The following is a 16690-nucleotide window of genomic DNA, read 5'->3' on the forward strand; positions in this document are numbered from 1 at the left end:
CGGTGAGTTCGGGTGGCTCATTGTTCCTCCGTCTGCATAGACAACAGACCCGTATCGGCGGCGCGCTTTGTTCCACGCGCTCCTCAAGGAGATATCAGCAAACACAGCGGGGCCCAGCAGGGCCAATGCCTGCCGGGGCTACGGGATTGTTCGAAAGAGTTACCGCGACCCTGGTCCATAAAATGCCTACGATGTACCATAAAAAAGGTCTTTCACTTCAATGAGAGAAATATTTTTTTTTTTCACGGTAATTCTTAGCGTTTATCCCGTCTCGTGACAGGGTCCGCTTTCCGTATCTTCTTCTTCCACTTCGCTCTATCGTGGACATCTTCCTCTTCGAGTTCGTAGATTTTCATGTCATTCATTACGACATTCATCCAACACTTTGACCGGGTATATCGAGATTGAGGCACACATATAACATTGGCGATGTATTCAGGTGGTCTCTTTTTTACATGTCCGTACCATCGCAGCCGTTTCTCTTGCATTTTGTCGGCGACATCGCGTACGGATGGTACTGACATGTTTTTTTGTTACGGCCACGTCACAAAAAATATTTACCACCTTAAACCTTGTACTTTTATTTTTAAACGGTTTTATTTAGCTTACCCCGTTTGTTTTATTTATTCATTCTTGGGTCAAATTTAGTAATTCAAATTTCACCCTCTTCCTGTCAACCGATTAATCTGAAATTTTGTATACACCTTTAATTCCGATGACAATACAATATAGTAATATCAATAACATTGTAAATCCAATATGGCCGCCGGCACAAAATGGCGGATAACGTAGATTTTATCAATCCCATCAATATGGGTATCAAATGAAAGGGCTCAACAAGCAGAATACAATATACTATAAAAAATTGAAATCCAAGATGGCGGCCGCTACAAAATGGCGGATAACGTAGGTTTTATCAATCCCATCAATATGGGTATCAAATGAAAGTTCTCAACCAGTAGAATACAATGTACTATATAAAATTAAAATCCAAGATGGCGGCCTCTACAAAATGGCGGATAACTTAGGTTTTATAAATCCCATCAACATGGGTATCAAATGAAAGTTCTCAACCAGTAGAATACAATGTACTATATAAAATTAAAATCCAAGATGGCGGCCTCTACAAAATGGCGGATAACTTAAGTTTTATAAATCCCATCAACATGGGTATCAAATGAAAGGTCTCAACAAGTAGAATACAATTTACTATGCAAAATTGAAATCTAAGATGGCGGATAACGTAGGTTTTATCAATCCCATCAATATGGGTATCAAATGAAAGGGCTCAACAAACAGAATACAATATACTATAAAAAATTAAATCCAAGATGGCGGCCGCTATAAAATGGCGGATAACGTAGGTTTTATCAATCCCATCAACATGGGTATCAAATGAAAGGTCTCAACAAGTAGAATACAATTTACTATGCAAAATTGAAATCTAAGATGGCCGCCGCTACCAAATGGCTGATAACAATTTTTTATCAATCCCACCAATACGGGTATCAAATGAAAGGGCTTCACAAGTAGAAAACTGTCAGTAACTCCAGCGGGGCCCAACAGGGCCAAGGCCTGCCTGGGCTGCGAGATTGTTCGAAAGAGTTACCGCGGCCCTGGTACATAAAAGGCCTACGACGGAACAAAACGGTTTCTAGTCAAGAGTCTGACACTCCCTCACCGCTGCTGACCCACAGCAGGAGAGGTCATGTGATGATTTTTGGGGTTGTTAAAAAAAAAAGTATCTGGAAGGGCTATGTATTGAGGAATTAGATTGTAATAAATTGTCAGGTAAGAGACCGTGTAATAATGATACACTAAATGAATTAGATAGAATGAGGAATATTCGGTACGCATTTTCGTTAAATACTAAAAACTAGAAAATAAAAAATCGGTAAAAAAACTTTTAAGTTAAACGGTTTTATCTTATGTGCACTGAAAACTAGAAAATAAAAAAATAGTTTCTTACCTGTCAACCTACGTAGGTGGTCCCGGTCATATTAAACTAAAATAAAAACGTGGGGCCCCTGTGAAATCCTACCTATGGCAAAGCATATCTTTATACTTTGGTAGATCATGAGCTCGGCGTTCGCTGGTGAAGCCGCTACGGCTGATTATTGATTGTCAAAATCTCCAGTTACGATTATAGTAAGTCGATGCAATCCACACCTATTATACCTCTAGAAGAAAGTACTACAGCAATAGTTAATGGGCCCCACGTTTTTATTTTAGTTTAATATGACCGGGACCACCTACGTAGGTTGACAGGTAAGAAACTATTTTTTTATTTTCTAGTTTTCAGTGCACATAAGATAAAACCGTTTAACTTAAGTTTTTTTACCGATTTTTTTTTGCTTTTAGACTACCCAACGTTATGGTTATAATAACACATTTTAAAAAAAATACAAAAATTACCGTTTTACCGGTTTACCGGTAAAAATATTTTTATTACCGAATTTTTACCGGTAAATTTTATTTTACCGGAATCGCATGCCCTACTTGGGACCTATATCGTCCACCTCCCTAGACGAATGAGCTTTCTAGGACTGAAAGAATTTTTCAAATCCGACCAGTACTTCCTGAGATTAGCGCGTTAAACTAAACAAACTTCAGGTTTATAATAATAGTTAGATTTTTGTTTTTTATTTATTCACAATATATTTACATTAATTGAAAATAAAATAAAATAAACTTATATATATATATATACAACTTAAAACTAATACAGTTCATCAAAAAATTGCTCCTCATCGCTGTCACTAGGTAATGTACCCAAAAGACTGGCAGCATTGCCACGTTTGATGGCAATGCTCAACCAGGCGCTGGGAAATATCCCTGGCAAGAAGGTGCGCCCTCGGACCAAATATAATAATAGTTTAATAACACTGGAGAAAGAACAGGTAAGCACGTAAGTTTGTATGTATGTTCGTTACTCTAAAATAGGTAGTATTCGTTGAATATGGAACATTTCCATGGAGAACAAAACTTTCCTTCCTCCGTGGATATTTCCAAACGTCTTTTTTTTTTTGCGGAACCCAAAATAAATCGATCGTGTATGTAAATCCTCTTACATGGGTTTTATATCCATTTAATGAATGGAAATATAGAAACATAAATAAGTCAGAATGTTGTTTTTATTTTGTTTTTTTAGAAACGTGTACTATTAATTTAGCATCACGGCCTTCTATTAATAAGTGGGTTTTGCCGAAAGTACTTACAACTGCGGTTCACTGTATGGGAACTTTTTACCATGCAAGTAAAAAACTTTGGTTAGAACGACACCGAGTTATGTAATAACACTTTTTGTAAGTTTAACCACAAAAGTAAACATTAAGCTTGGGAGTTCTTACCATGTTTATCTATGATGGAATGGAGGATTTTGCTGTCTAAAAAAAGTGGGTCAATCATTTTTTTATCTGAACTATTGTAATTTGTAACGTTAGGCATTTGTTTTCCTCGGCTCCGAAATTACTGAACCGTTCCTTTCACTTTTGTAAAGCTACACTATCCCCATATGCATATGGGTGGCATACGCTAAATTTCAACTTTCATCAGGCAAGGAAGAAGTTATCCCAGGAAGAAGCTAGTCCGTTATATACTACTACTGTTTATCTTGACCCACAAAACTGAAGGTGATGATAACCGCGGAATATTAACTGGAATACACAATTTAGTTAAGGTGTGGAAGTTACTTCCTCAGGACGTAAGTGATGCCACGATAATGTGCTAGTTCTCAATACCATGAGGTAATAGACATGTTCAATGTTTATCTGTTTGCCCACCAAACGATGAGCAAGCATATACTCAGGTTCTGCCCACTTTGTGTTGCAACCAGCACAACATTGCACATAGACATTGACATACTTATCATGGGCAACTCAAAGTACACTAATTTAAAAATAATAATTAATTGCTATTATTGATTCTATGTGAAGGAAAAATATAAATGGTGTAATGATGGGTATAAACGCCAATGACTGTTTCGAAGGGCACGTTAAACTCCAGGTCCCGGCTGTCATTGAACACCAATGTTAATGGTATTCAGATGCCAGTAAGTCTGACAGCCAGTCTTACCAAGAGTATTGGTTTGCACGAATAACTGGGTTGAAAGGCCAGGTGGGCAGTCGCTCCTTGTAAAACACTGGTATTCAGTGCCATCCGGCTAGACTGGAAGCCGACCCCAGCATAGTCGGGAAAAGACTGAGCAGATAATGACAATGTTAGTAAAAGTTTAACAGAAGTTTAACACGAGTTTAAGAAAATTTGAAATCTCTTGAAGGCAGTTTAATAGTCTAGCTTGACATGTCAACGGCTCATTAAGTTGATCATCACGCCTGCACTGGTTTTATGAACACATTCACGTTTGATTCGGTAATGACCTAAGGACAGTGTAGTCTCTACTGAATAGGGAGCCTGTATGATCCTTGAATGGCCATTTGCGACCCAGGGCCACGGTCACTCGGTACAATAGATACTACCATCATTTCTTGATTGGGCTCAGTTCTTGAGGACCACAAAGTCCACAGTACTAAAAAGTACCTACGTCGTAATAGGCTCTCAACCACAAGAAAATAAGTCTTCTTTCTAGTGTACTGGCTCAACAATTGGCTATTGTGCTGTATGTTTCGGGTTCGAATCCCGGCCAATAAAAAATTTGCTTCTTCACCTCTAATACCGTCGACATGCGACGAACTCCTACTCCTATCCTATATTAGCAACGTTTTTTATTATAAAAAATTATAATCAGCTTTAATAAGTTATCATAAGCACTACTTAAATGGTAAAAGTACTTACTTAGAATTACCATAAGGGTCTGGCGTAAATAGGAATGCAGGCGACTCGCGCCCATCGGCACCTTAACTGTCATCTTATTTAATTTTTAATAAACTTATTCACTATACATTTAGGACCTTTATGCCCCAAAGTTTCACACATAAACAAAAAGGTTTTAACTAATCACCAAAACAAATAGGTTCCAGTACAATTAAAAAAATCTTTACACGCGATCAAACTTAACTAAAGAATTTTTTAAATAAATGAGAGAAGTTCTTTAAAAAATCACTTAAAGTTAGATTTAAGAAATCGAATAAATATATCGATGTTCGCAACATGCTCGCATGTACGTAATGTCGTTTGAACCAACTTAACCGGCGCGCACAGATGTTTTACTGTGCGGTTATGGGATGCGCAGATTTTAATAAAGAACTCCGATTGTTGGCAGAACAAAAAGGTCGTATGTTACACAGCCGGACTTACTCATAGGACAATACAACATATATCTTAAATGGTTAATGGTTACTGAATACCTACCTATGAAGATGAAAGCTAAGTACCTAGGTATTATTTACATTGTTACAGTAACATTAACTCTAAAAAGCTAATTCAAGTCAAACCGATCTTTGTCTTCTTTGGCAATACTTTGAGAATACCTACAAATATTATAAAGCTGAAGAGTTCATTAGCTTAAGCGCGTTACAGTCAAATTTTTGCATGCTGACCCGATTTATAAAATTCTTTCAGTTTTTAGATAGTCATTTATTTATTAGGTGCGTGAAGTCTACGGGACATGAGCGAAACCTCTGGTAGAAGCTAGCATCTACTTGTACATAAAGATTTTTGTTTTGCATTCAGCGTCATCCCGTTTTGATAACCATATAAACCACACTTACTTAGAGCACGTAAATGTCGGTCCTGCGCCTGATCTCTCCCCAGTCGTGTGTGCCGTCCCATCGGGCTATGAGAGTGAAGGAATAGTGAGTGCACCTGTGTCTGCGCAAATGCTTGTGCACTATAATATGTCCTGCGCAGTTCGCTGATCTCCTTACATGAGAAAAGCCGCCGTAGCCGACAATCGGCTAGGAAGAGGACTTACATTAATAATGTAATACGTTCAGTTTAATTCATATTCATATTTGGAATACTACTCTACATTTTATGCAATGTATTTGCATAATAAGTTGCATATACGTCAAACAGTCGATAGGTTTCTGGTCCCCAAAGTAAGCACAATACGCGGAAGTCATTTATGCACTCCTGCGCATACATTTTGTCTGATGGCGTGCTCATACAAAATCAGTCTTCTATCCGAAATCCTTTGTTCCTTTTGTTGTTTTTGAGTGCTTCTGTCATAGCTAGTAAATGTTTATTGTACTAGGCACCTAATTATCTAGTACCATTTGTCAAGCTTGTAGAACATAAATATAAAGTACCTACCTACTTTAAAATTAAGGTATTCATTTATGAGATCAATAAAATGTTAGAGAAACATTATTTATTTATTCAATACTTCTTGCACATAATATAAAATGGCGGGCTTAATGCCTCAGGCGTGCCCTTATTTTCACTTGTTGGTGGGCAGAGCGCTAGGTACTTAGTAACAAGACCCTAATCTGACTTAAATAGCAACTATTGAAGAGATGTGTAGAAATGGCAATTGAACGACCCTCGGCTTTTTATCCCTAAGCAAAGATCAGGCTAACGTTTCTACCTAAATTACAAGTACCTAGGTACCGATCTATTTACCTAGGTAAGGTATATAGGTACCTAAATACTTTGTCATAGTGTTTCTATATAGATCACTCCCATTCTTTATATTTGGGATCCTCCGTTCTTAATTCTAATATAATAAGGAAACAGGTAAACGTAATTGTTGTCTATACCAGCAGCGGCAAGTTGCGCACGGTAATTTCACGAGATCGCCAGTCTACGTGCCGCGCATTCGCGAATTAATATCAGTTTCAACTGTGCTGTGCATACTAACTGACAGTTTGACGATTAATGCTGACAACGCGGGAAACGGGGAAGAACTTAAGGGATTAATGCTTTGTGTAAAAACCATCTATAAGTTAGTTGTGTTTCGTGGCTCCGCCCAGAGCCTAAGCGTGGCGCTGTCTTCTACACCCCTATCTAAAATTTTATACTAATTAATCTTTTCATATCTATTTATATTTTTTACATTTTTCCTTTTGTAAAAAAAAATACCTTGTGGCCTTTCGAGGAGCGCCATTCTGTTACACTCTGACCGACTGCGACTAGTACAAGCCCTTACGTAGACTCTGGGGTCACGATTGACGCCCGTCACGTCACGGCGCTTGGCCTACGCTGATCATGCGGGTTTGACGAGACTATGACGCTATAGACGGCCCTAGGCTCCTAAAGAATCTATGTTCAAATATGTGTAGGTTTTGGTAGATGATCTGTAACTTTGTCCAAAATTATTTAACACAATAAATATCTTCTGTTCAACATAACAAATGGAATGAATACCCATGCAAAATTATTAAACGGTGGCAGTGCAATGTTTATGAATAATAATATTTTATGAATAAATTATCTGCAAATTTAATATTTTTTTAACCTGTGCAAAAGTCGTGGCCGTGTCAAATTATTGTCAATGTCAGATGTGTCAAAACGACGAAATCGAGGTCAGTGTCCGCGTTCCAGGTTCTTACTCTAAGATAACAGCAATTTTTAAAGCCTAGCTCAAAATTCATGGATTTATTTACAGTTATTATGATCTGAGATTTAAAGAATTTGAATAAATTTCATTACAGTCTCTTTATGAAAAACGCAATTATTTGTCGTATTCGATTAAAATTATGCGATGGTTCACATGAAAGGGTTATTTATCAACTACCAAATCCGATTTGCTGTCTCATACGCAATGTGCAAAATGTTGTTTTCTAAAACTGCAAACTCTGAATTAAAGTCACGTAAATTAAAATTTTATATAGTTTATCCAATCTAAAAATTGCAATGATCTGATCGGAATTCAAAACTACAAAATGTGCTTCACGATGCGAACGTGACCTCGAGATTAAGCGGACTAAATTGGAGATAATAATCGACGAGTTTAGTTAATTGAAAAATAGTGTTCGTCGTGTAATTGTTGACGATACAAGTCGAAGTTTTTTATTGAAGAGTGTTAGTAAATCACTGTGCAGTGTTAGGTCAGCGACCGCGGACACGATGCTGTCTCGTTACGTGGTGTCTCAAGTGAAACACAACTCGTATTTTCTTGTGGGCCTCGCGTTGGGGCTATGGGTGTCTCTAGCGTTGGTTCCGCTGGACGAAGCCCCGGGGGCCGCTTGTGAGGCCGCGATAGACGCCGCCCCGGTCCCTGATGACTTTGAGCCGCAGCGAGAGGAGCGCCCGTTGGGGCCTGCGGGCCGCGCTGGTGGTCGCAGCGTACAGCGGCCGAGATATTACAGCACTGAGCTTGGCATGAGAGGTACAGTACCACCAGACAATCTAAACATTATCTGTAAATGTGACTTTGTAACCCATTTACAAAATTGAAATAATTACTCTGTGAAGTAAATGTTAACTTGATTTATTTTTAACAGGATCCCTACTAACGGGAGTGCTAAGTTCCGAAGAGGCCCTGAAAAGCCAAATAGCAGCTCTTAACCGCACAACAGCCAGACTGCAGCCAGCCCTGAAGTTCTTCATCACAGCCAGTGCTATGAGTTCCGTACCTGGCCTCGCAAATGTTGTAGGTTTTACCGACACAAGAGAAATGCTGAAACCTTTCCATGCACTCAAGTACTTAGCTGATAATTATTTGGAGGAATATGATTTCTTCTTCCTGGTGTCGGACACTGCGTTCGTGAATGCTCGGCGTCTGACAGAGTTGGTGTCACAATTGAGTGTCAGCCAGGATATTTATATGGGGACTGTGGCTGAAGACGACAGCCATTATTGTTCTTTAGGTAATTATGCTTCATTCTGTGTTTATTGCAATTTAAAATTGTAACCCTGATTAGATACTCAGATGAAACCTGTCCTAAGTTCTGTTAAGGTTTTCTACTAGAAAATTTCATCCATATTAGTTCAGTAATACAACCAGAAATGTATGAAATTATGTAGATTGGTTTCCAAAATATCCATAGCAATACTTAACTGATAACAGTAACTTCCTTAAAGTGGTTAAACTATTTTGATTAGTTTACTATTACCAAGATAAGATTTTAGTGTATGTTACATTATTGTGTAGATCTTTATGATTAGATAATGAGCATTTACTAAAACAAGATTTAACTCTTACTAGCTATCCTTCCTGGCTGCACACAGGTATCAATTCAATACTACTAGTCTAAAACCTTTCACTTGGGTCCCCTTTATTAAATACCCTTTTGACTAAAAATATCAATGTTGCTACCTCATATGTTTAGCAATATTTAAAAAACATATTTTCAGCTTCAAAGTTGAGTAACATTGAGTTAACATACATACCTTGCAAGTTTAAGAAAAGATTTAAAAATCAAAGTTTAAAGCAAGGAAATGTATGGTTATTTATTTCTCATTATTTGGTGTATCTTTCATCCTTGTTTATTAATGAGGGAAAGTGTTATGTTATTACAGACAAATAATTTCCAACAACTTATATGTATCATATTAACTATGCACATCGAGCTATGTATAACCTGACCTTCATTTCACAGAGGGTGGAGTACTAATATCGAACTCAGTGCTCCGAGCCGTGCACGCAGAACTGGACTGGTGTGTGCGCAACTCCTATTCTCCGCATCACCACGAGAACATTGGCAGATGTGTGCTCCATGCTGCTCATCAGGCTTGCTCTCCTGTTGCTCAGGTATATACCCCTTTTTATTTTAATGGTGGCCAAAATCATCAAATGACCCCACTCGCTGTGGGTTAGCAGCAGTGAGGGAGTGTCAGACTTTTATTGACATAAAAATCCGTCGTTTTCTTTAGTAGGCGTTTTATGTACCAGGGCCGCGGTAACTCTTTCGAACAATCCCGCCAGCTCCGGCGGGAAGTATACATTATGCCAATATGACCCCTGACATACCCTTAAATAGAGGACTTCGTAACAAACAAAAATGTTCACATATAAAACTGCTGCTCTAATCACACTACCTATTCCAGGGTGAAACCTACTTCTCAGTCCGAGCTCCAACTTCAGACACGGCGCCCCCACTAACAGAACAGCTAGCTGACGCTGTTACCGTCTACCCAGTCACTCGAGCGGACACATTCTATACGCTACACGCATACGTGTCGCGAGTACACTTGCAGCGTGACCGCGCTGAAGTGACGCGGTTGAGAGCGCAGCTGTGGAAGGGAGCTGCGAAACATCCCCCCCACTATAGGAATGCTACCTGGCCGTCGGGCTTGAGGGCGGATCCTGGATTGGCCCCGCCCACTCCTGACTCCAGGTATGTTAGTAAAGTCAAGTCCAATTTTGCAATAGGACACCATTATCAGTTGTAGCATATCAAGCCTACCAAAACTTGGAGTACTTCTCGGGACAGTCTTGTTTGAAACAGTTTGATAAGCAGAAGCGTAGGATGGAAATTATAAGGAGCAAGCACACAAGAGGGAAGTACGCGGGAAAATTTCTGGGTTATATGCCATTAGGGGGTCTCAGGGAAATGCAAGAGGATGATATATCAAGCCAGTCTGCCTAGCACTTCGTCGATTCTCATTTCTTATTGGGTCTGTGTTTCACGTCAGGTTCGACCACTTACGCTGGATATCGTTTAACGCCACGCACGCATTCTTCCCGGACGACCATCATGAAGTGGCGCTTATCACTGGAGCTGATCGAGAGGCGCTAGATGTAAGTAATAACTTAATACACCTGTTTTTGTTTTATGAATGAAAAGAACATGTCGCTCGTATGTTCTGACATCTGATGCTCATTATCAGCATTTTCCCAACTATGTTGGGGTCGGCTTCTAGCCCAATTGGTTGCAGTAAAGCACCAGTGTTTGACATAGAGCGCGACTACCTATCCGATCTCCTCAGTAACCTGGCTTCTAACTATCGGTAAGGACTGCCATCATCCTCCGAGCCTTTTTCCCAATCATGTTGGGGTCGGCTTCCAGTCTAACCGGATTCAGCTGAGTACCAGTGCTTTACAAGAAGCGACTGCCTATCTGACCTCCTCAACCCAGTTACCCGGGCAACCCGATACCCCTTGGTTAGACTGGTGTCAGACTTACTGGCTTCTGACTACCCAAAGATGCCAAAGATGTTCAAATGACAACCGCGATCTACCAATTTTATCATGATAAGATGATCACGGACCGACCACCGATGAGCCGCTGACGAATGCTGATGTCTGCAAGTTACCTACGCCGTTGGCAACATGTCACTTATGTGCTCTTACGCGGTGTCTTGCGTGAGACGTAATGCGACGCGATGCTATACGCGCCAAATGTCCTATGTGATTTTGGTCATTACTTCTCGAATCATTTAGAACAGTCAAATTTTGCTTGGAATTTCATATTTAAAGTACAGACTTTTAAAAAAATATCGTAAAAAGCACAGAAATAAAACAAATATAATATTTTTACAAAGAAACACATTTGGTGAGTTCCATAATTACCGCGTTACCATAATGAATAGCACATGTTTATCGTCAGTTGGTGCTGGAGAGTGTCCGCGCGTGGGGGCTGCGGCGCTGGGCGGGCGCGGGGCGCGTGGCGCTGGTGGAGGGCGCGCTGCGCTGGGAGCCGGCGCGGGCGCTGGCCTACCGCCTGCTGCTGCGCGCCGGCCGCCAGCTACGACTCGTGGAAGTGGTCCGGCCGCTAGGTATGTTGTCATCAGCTGGTGCTGCAGTGTCCGCGCGTGGGGGCTGCGGCGCTGGGCGGGCGCGGGGCGCGTGGCGCTGGTGGAGGGCGCGCTGCGCTGGGAGCCGGCGCGGGCGCTGGCCTACCGCCTGCTGCTGCGCGCCGGCCGCCAGCTACGACTCGTGGAAGTGGTCCGGCCGCTAGGTATGTTGTCATCAGCTGGTGCTGCAGTGTCCGCGCGTGGGGGCTGCGGCGCTGGGCGGGCGCGGGGCGCGTGGCGCTGGTGGAGGGCGCGCTGCGCTGGGAGCCGGCGCGGGCGCTGGCCTACCGCCTGCTGCTGCGCGCCGGCCGCCAGCTACGACTCGTGGAAGTGGTCCGGCCGCTAGGTATGTTGTCATCAGCTGGTGCTGCAGTGTCCGCGCGTGGGGGCTGCGGCGCTGGGCGGGCGCGGGGCGCGTGGCGCTGGTGGAGGGCGCGCTGCGCTGGGAGCCGGCGCGGGCGCTGGCCTACCGCCTGCTGCTGCGCGCCGGCCGCCAGCTACGACTCGTGGAAGTGGTCCGGCCGCTAGGTATGTTGTCATCAGCTGGTGCTGCAGTGTCCGCGCGTGGGGGCTGCGGCGCTGGGCGGGCGCGGGGCGCGTGGCGCTGGTGGAGGGCGCGCTGCGCTGGGAGCCGGCGCGGGCGCTGGCCTACCGCCTGCTGCTGCGCGCCGGCCGCCAGCTACGACTCGTGGAAGTGGTCCGGCCGCTAGGTATGTTGTCATCAGCTGGTGCTGCAGTGTCCGCGCGTGGGGGCTGCGGCGCTGGGCGGGCGCGGGGCGCGTGGCGCTGGTGGAGGGCGCGCTGCGCTGGGAGCCGGCGCGGGCGCTGGCCTACCGCCTGCTGCTGCGCGCCGGCCGCCAGCTACGACTCGTGGAAGTGGTCCGGCCGCTAGGTATGTTGTCATCAGCTGGTGCTGCAGTGTCCGCGCGTGGGGGCTGCGGCGCTGGGCGGGCGCGGGGCGCGTGGCGCTGGTGGAGGGCGCGCTGCGCTGGGAGCCGGCGCGGGCGCTGGCCTACCGCCTGCTGCTGCGCGCCGGCCGCCAGCTACGACTCGTGGAAGTGGTCCGGCCGCTAGGTATGTTGTCATCAGCTGGTGCTGCAGTGTCCGCGCGTGGGGGCTGCGGCGCTGGGCGGGCGCGGGGCGCGTGGCGCTGGTGGAGGGCGCGCTGCGCTGGGAGCCGGCGCGGGCGCTGGCCTACCGCCTGCTGCTGCGCGCCGGCCGCCAGCTACGACTCGTGGAAGTGGTCCGGCCGCTAGGTATGTTGTCTGCTTAACTGCCTCGTTCCTCTAGCTCTCCGGGTACCATTCCCGGATAGGGCCGCACCGTTTTGTGAGTTTTGTAAACTTTCACAAAGCAGTTTAGAAGGTGGTGATTGATTCACCCACGCATCCGAGAGCACGTGAATGTTGGTCCTGCGCCTGATCTCTCTCCGGTCGTGTCGGATTGCCGTCCCAACGGGCTATAGGAATGAAGGAATAATGAGTGCACCTGTGTCAGCAAATGCTTGTGCACTCACTATAATATGTCATGTGCAGTAAGCTTATCTCCTTATATCAGAAAAATATAATAAATCCATCCAATATATAATAAATCCGCATTTTAAATCTAAAAAAATTGGTTGTTTGTAAAGTAGGTTTACGATCGAGATGTTTACGTGATAACGTCTTATTGGTGATATAAGTTTTTGGGAAGTAAGGAATTAATGAAGATAACAATTTTTTTAAATTACATCTATTGTTTTATTCACACTTTTGATGATAAACAGGTGTAAAATGACAAGTTTACTTATTCGACTATGATATACATTTTTCTTCATACATACATTCATACAAACATACTTTTATACATTTATCCGCACGAGAAAATCTCCATTCGTTTGTATGCCGCTAGAGTGAGAGAGACGAAAGATCGGTCCACTCACTCGAACGCTATGCCAGCCTCCGCTCGTGAGAATTCCGCGTGACAAGTTTCACGGAATGACTGGCAGCGCTCGAGATGAGACGGGAGATCGGTCCATCTCTCTCTCGTTATACCTGCGATCGCGCTCGTGAGGTTTTGAACTTGTGACACAAGTTTCTGAACATGTCACCCGATCCGAAAATTTGACCCACATTTTTAAGATAAAGATTCTTTATTTGTCCAAAACATGAACAATCTTTATCTTTATCTGTAGATTTTTTTAACAAAATCTAAAAAAAATACTAATGTCAATGTGTTTGACCCAAGGTGCTGCCCGCCTAGTGCCAGTGCGGTACGTGACCGAGAGTGCGCGAGTGACGTTGTTGCTGCCAGTACCCGTTCGCACTCAGCTATCAGACTTGAGAGCGTTTCTGTCGCGCTACGAAACCGTCTGCTTGGAGCAGGATAAGAATACAGCTCTTGTTATAGTAAGTAGATGCTTCAATATCTGTTATTGTGTATCAGTTCATAAATATAATACGAGAAAGCCAAGCATACAATGACTATCTAAAAATATTTTTTTGGCCTCAAACATCTTATTCTTTTCGGAAAAGCTTTAGCTTCTAGGGACCCATTTAGCTATATAATCTGCCAGTGTAAATCCCACAAAGTAGATTTTATTTTAATATTGGTCTCATTTACGCTTTATTTATTTAGTGAACATTTGTGCGTTTATACAAAACAGATTTGTTATTTTCTATAAATAACTTTCCAAGTTCATAATTACACTAATCATTACCTTGTTTTTAACACGCTTATATTAGCATCACTTGTAACTAATCGTGTACCTGTGTAAGAAAAGGAGATGGCCAAATTTTCATAGTAAAAAAACCCAGAATCGACAGCAACGAAATGGGTACCAATGGGTTCATTATGATAGACATTTGATGGGACTAAAAAATCCAGTCTGAAATCCATGGGGTATAGGAGCTATAGCATATTTTCACAAAAATAGGTTATGTTGAATTTATGTTGACTTTTAAGATGATTACAAGGTATACTAACATTATAACATGCGAATAGTAATATAACCATAGTTACAGAGTTTGCCTGGTAATTAAAAGGTCTTGAGTTTGACCACCCATTGCACTATTGACATGAACCACTCCAGATACGATTAAGTACCGACCTTACCTACTTGAAGAGGTTTCCCTGTTGCGAACTTGAACAAAGGTTAATTTAAAAAAAAACCTTAAGTTAAAAAAAAAAAAACTTTAACTTTTTTTTTTAGCTTTTTAGTCACTATGCGCATTAGTGAAAAGTTCTCGTCAATGCGAATAATATAAGCCCGAGGTAGTTAATATGTACCATTGCCGAGTTCCTTTGAACTTCTCTCTTCTCCATCACCAGATCAGCTCTAAACCTTCACTCGTGTACAGTGCTAACAGACATACACCTGAGTGTAAAGTTTTTACCCTATGAACAACTTCTAATGAACAGCAAACAGGAAAGTTAAGCTTTTTTATGTACTAAAATCTTCATCGAAAAAACCTTGTAAAAAGAGAACCCCATGGTTTTTAGAAGATATGGAATACTTTTTGTAATCTACACATTATACTGAATCCAACCATACATACGAAGTTTCTGTCGACTCTGGGTTTTTTTTTGGCCATCTCCTTTGGGAATCTTAATTTGACCCACTTCCCGGTATTCGATTAACATGAAATTTTGCACACGTTCTGAATTCTGTTGATAATACATGACAAGCAATGTTTTTTTAGTTTTTTAAACTATTTTTATACCTTAATTATTTGCAAATAAACGTTTCCTACTTCTATCATCACAGGTACTGATGGGTAATGCAAATGAAACAGCCCCATTCGACCCCATCCGCGCGGAAGCTGAGACCCTTCGGCAGCGTCACTCCGGCGCCCAGATCCACGTGCTGGAGGCGGCCGGGGCGCCGGGCGTGTGGGCCGACCTGCCCGAGTACGAGGCACTGCTGCACTCGGGCGCCGGGGCGTTTGCTGCCGCCGCCACACACGTGTCCAGAGACGCCTTGATGCTGCTGCTGGTACCACATGCTGAGTTTAATCAAGACTTTCTTAATAGGGTAAGTTTTCTTCTTTATAAATAGTTTTATTTAAATGTCTTATTCGCCAGAAAGTTAAATGTCACAAATCAATATAAATATGCTAAGATCATTTGCGGAAGAGTGCAAATAAAGAAATATATACTAATTTAAAAATTATTCGAAAACAATTAATTTGATTACAATCCATTTTGTCATAAAAGTGAACTTAATATATCTAAAATAATTTTCTACTTTGAAAACTAAACTTAAACCTCGTCAAAATAATTTAAAAATATATTTTTCCTTTTTGAACAGGTACGCATGAACACAATATCAGGCGAGCAGTGGTACCTGCCGGGCGGGTTCGCTCGCTTCTCCCTGTACGCACACCCGCGCTTCGTGGCGCCCGGCGGCGGCAAGCCGCAGGTCAACACGGGCCGGTTCAACCTCGCCGCCCGGCTGACACTCTCCGTGTACCGGAGTGACTACGACGCGGCAGTATCTACGTGGAGAGGAGCCACCGACGCGGCCCCCGCGGATGTGCTCGCGCGGGCCCCGCTGCGGGCGCTGCGGGCCCCCGACCCGGCGCTGGTGCTGGCGCCGCGGCCCCGCGCCTGTGCCTCCCCGGGCGCCACCACGTGCTCCCGGGCGTTACGGGATAAAGAGTTCAGTACTTTAGACGCGGGCGCCCGACATTCCTTAGCGCAATTGCTTTTGGAAACTCAAGCGGAGCTCGATTAGTGCTTGAATATGCAATTCATATACGTATTATGTAATTATATTTTTGTAATCGTGTCGAGTTGTTTTTATTTACCTGTAATTCTGAACCGTGATGCTGAGAGATTTTATATACAGATCAAGATGCACCCGATAGCCATATTGAGAGTTGACGTGACGATTAAAGGTCATAAAGCACTAAATTAATCATCAAACTCACAAATCTGATCATGAGTTGCAGAAGAAACATTTGTATGCGTAAATCCTGATCCTAACTAATATTAGAAATGTGAAAGTAACTCTGTCTTTCTGTCTGTCTTTTCTTCACGCCTAAACTACTGAACCGATTTGTGTGAAATTTTGTACAGACATAGCTTAGAACTTGAGAAAGGACATAGGATAGTTTTTATTACAAAAAAT

The 16690-nt window shown here is 42.8% G+C and overlaps 1 protein-coding gene across 1 annotated transcript; it reads left to right on the plus strand.

Moving 5' to 3' along the window:
• Positions 1-7667: 7667 nt before the first annotated feature.
• On the plus strand, positions 7668-16348 carry LOC124641199 (chondroitin sulfate synthase 2). The gene is made up of 9 exons (XM_047179209.1): positions 7668-8230; positions 8346-8711; positions 9444-9595; positions 9892-10181; positions 10480-10585; positions 11394-11562; positions 13807-13967; positions 15326-15592; positions 15869-16348. Exons 1-9 carry the CDS (start codon positions 7969-7971, stop codon positions 16292-16294), a joined length of 2199 nt encoding a protein of 732 aa, XP_047035165.1. The 5' UTR covers positions 7668-7968; the 3' UTR covers positions 16295-16348.
• Positions 16349-16690: the final 342 nt, after the last annotated feature.

The sequence above is a fragment of the Helicoverpa zea genome, chromosome 22 (genome assembly GCF_022581195.2).
Source record: "Helicoverpa zea isolate HzStark_Cry1AcR chromosome 22, ilHelZeax1.1, whole genome shotgun sequence".
Taxonomy (NCBI): Eukaryota; Metazoa; Arthropoda; class Insecta; order Lepidoptera; family Noctuidae; genus Helicoverpa; species Helicoverpa zea.

What these genes read in the sequence shown, in the direction of transcription:
- LOC124641199 (XM_047179209.1), top strand. Translation starts at nt 7,969, where the DNA reads ATGCTGTCTCGTTACGTGGTGTCTCAAGTGAAACACAACTCGTATTTT. An exon ending in CACTGAGCTTGGCATGAGAG is followed by an intron (nt 8,231 to 8,345) that starts GTACAGTACCAC and finishes TATTTTTAACAG; the next exon opens with GATCCCTACTAACGGGAGTG. An exon ending in CCGCCCACTCCTGACTCCAG is followed by an intron (nt 10,182 to 10,479) that starts GTATGTTAGTAA and finishes GTTTCACGTCAG; the next exon opens with GTTCGACCACTTACGCTGGA.